Source organism: Nicotiana tabacum, chromosome 12 (assembly GCF_000715075.1).
Source record: "Nicotiana tabacum cultivar K326 chromosome 12, ASM71507v2, whole genome shotgun sequence".
In the NCBI taxonomy this organism is placed as follows: domain Eukaryota; kingdom Viridiplantae; phylum Streptophyta; class Magnoliopsida; order Solanales; family Solanaceae; genus Nicotiana; species Nicotiana tabacum.
In genome coordinates this window covers 24,293,770-24,299,591 of record NC_134091.1, presented here as the reverse complement: position 1 = coordinate 24,299,591, position 5,822 = coordinate 24,293,770, and the positions used below count along the sequence as shown (strand labels likewise).

The following is a 5,822-nucleotide window of genomic DNA, read 5'->3' as shown; positions in this document are numbered from 1 at the left end:
TCAAATCACTTGATTGTTAATAATAAATACAATATTTGTACTGCACAAGAAAAAGTCAGTCCGGGTGCATTAAACCTTCGTTATGTGAGGGTTCGAGAAAAGACCGGGTTACAAGGTCTATTGTAAGCAGCCTAATACTATATTTTTACAAGGGGTTGTTTCCACTCTAACCCGTGATCTCCTTCTTACAACAACTTTATCTTTACGCTTCATTGTACTGCACAAGCTGACCAAACAAAAAAAAGTTTAATTTGTCATGAAAAGTTTCACTTGCGACAAGAAAGACCAGGATATGATCGAACGGCAAATTCAATTAGGAATGTCCGAATATTGTCGCTATTGTAATATGTATCTTCCTGCTCATTGCCATTTGTTCTTTCGTTCTCTTCGAGACTTGGTCATCGGTATCTTCTCTCTTGTCTTCTTCCTCTTTTGCCATTGTTCCATTCAGTTAAAGCTCCCACAGAAATTGGAATATTAATTACTCTGCACAGCATACATCCCACAAAATAAAAAATCAGCCAACTCAATTGCTGAAACAATGTCAATGGAGGAGCTAAAAGAAGATGATCAAATGCTTGCCAAACTTAAAGAAGCTTGTTCTGATCTCAAGAACCTTCTTCAAATCTCATTCAATGTTGAAACAAGCTTAGCAGAAATGGAAGATAAATTTGATGGTATGCAAGAAAATCTATCCATTGCTTCTAGAAGAATAGCTCCCTTACAATCTCTTTCAATTGCTAACAAAGCCCTTGATACAAGAATCAACAGAGCAATTTCTCCAGCTCTTGCACTTCTTGAAAGTTTCAAACTTTCTGAATCCCTCCAGCGTAGACTTCTTGATCTTGCTACCAAATTATCTAACGAGAAATCGTCGAATAAAAGGCTCAAGAAACTGATCAAGTATGTAGACACAGTGGACAATTTGAATGAGGCTATTAATTCAATAAGCAAAGAGTGTGAACCAGCTATTCAGAAATTGCAAGAAGTGGTGGAGTTTTTAAGTAGGACTAAGGCTACTGATCAGTTCAGGACGCGTCGATTGAGAGAGACTTTGATTACCCTTAAATCCCTTTGTGAAACTGAAGTTGATGCTATGAGATTTGATGGGCTGTTTGATGATGCTTTGTTGAATTTGCAAGATGAATATGAGAGTTTGTTGAATAAGATGAGGCATAGGAATTTTATGGAGGGAAAAGTTGATAGTGATGATCAAGATGATGTTGCTACTGAAATGGTGCCTACAGATTTGGGAAGTGAATTAGAGGTTGAAGTGCTTACTAAAATCTCTGAGACCCTGGCTGCAAATCATTGTCTTGACATATGTATTGATATCTTTGTGAAGGTAAGGGCTGTTTCCTTTATTTTATAGCAGCATTTAGCTTACTGCTTGACAGGTATATGATATCCGTGATTGTCGATCTATATGTTAAATTGCGTGATCACCTCATTTGAAGGCTTAATCTGTTAGATAAAACACACTTTTGTTTATTCAATAATATGTCTTGACTACTTTGAAGGAGAGCCTTGACGTAACTGGTAAATTTGTTGTCATGTGACCAGGGTAAGATTGCGTACAATAGACCCCTGTGGTCCGGTCCTTCCTCAGGTCCGACATAGCGGGAGCTTAGTGCACCGGACTGCCCTTTTTCATGTCTTGACTATTTTAAGTGGCTGTTGTCTAAACATAGGCCTTGCAATCAAATTTATAACTTGTAGTAACATATGTTTATTAGTAGATGACTTTTAGACGGGATTAAGCTTCACTTTTATGTTGATTAGTGACTCCTTGATGGCGAGTTTTGTGCTAAAAGGCGATTATTAAAATCTAACTATCGACTATGTTTTTCCTTGTGCCAATCAACATTTTCAAGTGTTTACTTTGCCTAGAGCAATGGATCTAAAGGAACCTGAACCTCATTTTAGCTTGGCTTATTAGATATCATGTGCAAACAATACATGTTAGCTTGGTTTATCATTGATCACAGTTGTGCTAGCTGGCTTACATTGTTAAACCTGATTCTCGACCAAGTTCTTCTCTTTTGCCAATCAACATTCTCATATCTTAAAACTTTCCTAGAGAAGAGGAGACAAAAGAGTGAGAAAGAAGAAAGAAGGATCGAGTCTTTGCAAATCTGCTGTTTCAGATTATGGAGCTGACTGCTGAGTATCACCTGATTAAATCGTCATTTTACATTGAATAAATTTCATCGCACACAATAGATATTAACTTGGTTTATCATTGATCACTTTCTCTATTCTTCTTTGATCTTTTGTTAAACATGGATTAAGAAAGCGAAAGTTAAATAGGAATATTTCCTGATCCAATGTCTACATTCTCTTAAACTGTTTGATCAAGAATTACTCAACAAAACTATTTGATGATGGTTATTATATGTTCATTCCAACAGCTTTCTAGATATTGCTCAATGACTTAAAGATGTAATGTATATGGCTATTAGCTACTAATAATGATTATGGTATTCTGCTTCATCCCACAGGTAAGGTATAGAAGAGCAGCCAAAGCATTGATGAGACTGAACCCCGAGTACCTAAAAACATATAGTCCAGAAGAAATCGATGAGATGGAATGGGAGAGCCTAGAGACAGCAATATCCCTCTGGATCCAACACTTTGAACTTGCTATCAAGAATGTATTTGTATCAGAAAAGAAACTCTGCTGCCAAGTTTTAGGCACAATAATGGATGGAGTAATATGGCCAGAGTGTTTTGTCAAGATCGCCGACAAGATAATGGCTGTCTTCTTTCGATTCGGGGAAGGGGTTGCACGAAGCAAGAAAGAACCCCAAAAGCTTTTCAAGCTCTTAGATATGTTTGAATCATTGGAAAGGCTAAAACCTGAGTTCTCAAACATTTTCGCCGGTGAAGCTGGTGCTGATATCTGTTCGCGATACAGAGAACTGGAGAAACTGCTTGTACATTCCTCAACCAAAGTCTTCTTTGATCTCGGCCTTCAAATTGAGGCCAATCAAGATGTTCTTCCCCCTCAAGATGGTTCAGTTCCAAAACTTGTTCGTTACGCTATTAACTATCTTAAATACCTTCTAATGGATGCCTATAGCGCGACAATGGTCAGAGTCCTCAGGACTGAACAAATATGGAAAGCTGGAACACTTTCAACACCCGAAACGGATGAAAACTTGCTGAAAGATGCCATGTTCAACATCATGGACGCTATCCGGAGGAATATTGAATCCAAAAAACTGAGGTATAAAGACAAAGTATTGCCTCACGTGTTTGTCATGAATACTTATTGGTACATTTACATGAGGACTAGAAGTACAGAACTCGGGAAGCTCATGGGAGATCAGTATATGAAGAAGACATACAAAATTGTGGCTGAAGAATCAGCTTATTCATATCAAAAACAAGCTTGGGGATCTCTAGTAAGGCTGCTGGACAAAGAGGATATTAAAAGAGTTGACAAAGACGGACTTACAGCTATGGTACGAGGGAAAATGGAGGCGTTTACTAAAGCATTCGATGACATTACTCAAAGGCATAAAAACTTTTATTACATACCTGATTCAGACTTGAGAGAGCAAATGAGAGAGGCTACTGTAAAGCTTGTTGTGCCTGCATATACCGAATTCTTGAACAATTTCGCGTCTTCTTTACATGACAAATCCTATCCTTCGCCCGAGTATATAGAACATTCATTAAATCATATGTTTGAGGTTGCTGATCACAAGACTTCTGGAAAATCATCGTTGAGATTGCGACAAATGAAAGATCCTTCGGATGGTAGTAATTCATTATCAGGCGAACAATCTCGTAGGAGCAAAGACTTTAGAAGGTCCAAGTCAAGTGTCATTGATGCCTGATAAATTTTTCAAGTAATGTGATGTGAAGGACAACCATTTGTTAGAAGAAATGTGATTGAAATCTTTTTCTGGTAATATTTGTGTTAAGCTATTGTCAAAATTACCACCAAAAAGTTGTGTACAATATCAATATAGGCAACTTGGAGATGAACCCTTAAGTTAGTATGCTCTCCTCTACTAGCTTGTGACGAGGAGGAAAGAAAACTCACGTGTTCTCTATTATTCTATTCTACAAGGAACTAATGAGTTGTGAAATTCCTCTAGTTTTGCTTAAGTAGCAGATGTTTATTTACAAGCATTGTGGTAAGTTATATAAATAAAAAAGAGCACAAACAAAATGTTTGTAATATTTGTAATATGGCCATTAATTTAGCCTATTTTCAAGTGGGGGTCAAATTTTCATGACATTTGCCATGTCATAATATCCACTGTTAGGCCAAAGATTTCTTGCTATAAATAGAGGAGCTTCTCTTCATTTGAAAACACGCCAATTCAAGAGCTTTTCCTCGTCTTTCTTTCTCCTTCTTTAGTAATTGAGAGTACTTTGCAAGAGAGTTGAGTATTGGGAAACACTTGTGTGATCTCCTTTATTTGGAGTGATCTTGTGAGGTTATTCTCTCGGGAGTATTTGGGATTAATTAGAGTATTTACTCTAATTTTGTACGCTCTTTTGTACTCTTGTTGTTATAGTAAAATTTGCTTCTCTCCGCTTGTAGACGTAGGTCACCTTGACCGAACCACGTTAAATTTGTGTCTTCTTTAATTGGCGTTATTATCAACTTGCATTATCTTTATTATTGTCATTATAACATTGTTTGGCTAAATTCTGCACTATCCGATTTCCCGATCCTAACAAATTGGTATCAGAGCCAGATCTAACCGGTTAGTTTAAATAGCCAAAATGACTCTAACAAAGTCTTATGTTGAGAAATTTGACCGAAATACAAACTTCGGAATGTGACAATTAAAGATGGAAGCTATCCTAATTCAGGGTAGCTTAGATTTGGCACTGCAAGGAAAGGAGAAGAAGCTAAATAAAATGACGGACGAGGAGTTTGCCGTCATAGACAAAAAAACAAAAGCAAGTATTATTTTAAATCTCTCAAATGAGGTTTTGTGTGAAGTTGCAGCAGAAAGCTCAGCCAAAGACATATGGGAAAAGCTGAAAATCCTATATATGAAAAGAACAGTAGAAAATAGGCTTTACCTAAAGTAAAAACTCTACACTTTTCGTATGGCTGAATGTACCTATATACTTATACATCTTGATACTTTTGATTTTCTTCCTATGGATTTAAGTAACATAGATGCTGAAATCAAAGGCGGGGATCAAGCTGTGTTATTGCTTGTTTCCTTACCCCAATCGTTTAAGCATATAAGAGATACTATGCTTTATGGAAAGGATAATATCTCTTATAAAGATATCTATTTTGAAATCAAAAGAACAAATAAATAGAGATATTACTGGAGAAACTAGTGGGAACCAAGGGGGAGGCTTATTCATAAGAGGTAGATCCAATAAGAAAGATTCAAGTAATGAGAGACCTAAATCAAGGTCAAAATCTAGATACATAAATGTCATGTGAAAATATTACCATAAGAAATGTCACATTATTTCTGAATGCTTTAAATTGAAAAACAAAGAAAAGCATACAGAAAAGAAAAATGAGCACAAATATACTGACATTGCCGAAGCAAGTGTAGTTACTGATGAGACCGAGGAAACTATTTTTTTAGCAACTAATAATAGTTTCTAATCTAACAATTAAAAAATTTTAGATTCAGGTTGTTCTTATCATATGTGTCCCAATCGGGATTTATTTACCATATATGAATCTATTGGAGATGGAGTTGTCTTGATAGGCAACAATGATGCCTGCAAAGTTATTAAAAAAGGTACAGTCTGAATCAAAATGCACGATGATGTGGTGAGAACTCTCACCGATATTAGACATGTTCCTGACTTGAAGAAAAATC

The 5,822-nt window shown here is 36.4% G+C and overlaps 1 protein-coding gene across 1 annotated transcript; it reads left to right on the top strand.

Moving 5' to 3' along the window:
- The first annotated feature begins 292 nt into the window (after positions 1-292).
- On the top strand, positions 293-4,296 carry LOC107770666 (exocyst complex component EXO70I-like). The gene is made up of 2 exons (XM_016589999.2): positions 293-1,345; positions 2,502-4,296. Exons 1-2 carry the CDS (start codon positions 542-544, stop codon positions 3,843-3,845), a joined length of 2,148 nt encoding a protein of 715 aa, XP_016445485.2. The 5' UTR covers positions 293-541; the 3' UTR covers positions 3,846-4,296.
- Positions 4,297-5,822: the final 1,526 nt, after the last annotated feature.

Excerpts from the sequence above, each read along its gene's own strand:
- LOC107770666 (XM_016589999.2), top strand. The coding sequence starts at position 542 with ATGTCAATGGAGGAGCTAAAAGAAGATGATCAAATGCTTGCCAAACTT. Across the intron at positions 1,346-2,501 it reads GTATTGATATCTTTGTGAAG|GTAAGGTATAGAAGAGCAGC; the intron begins GTAAGGGCTGTT and ends TTCATCCCACAG.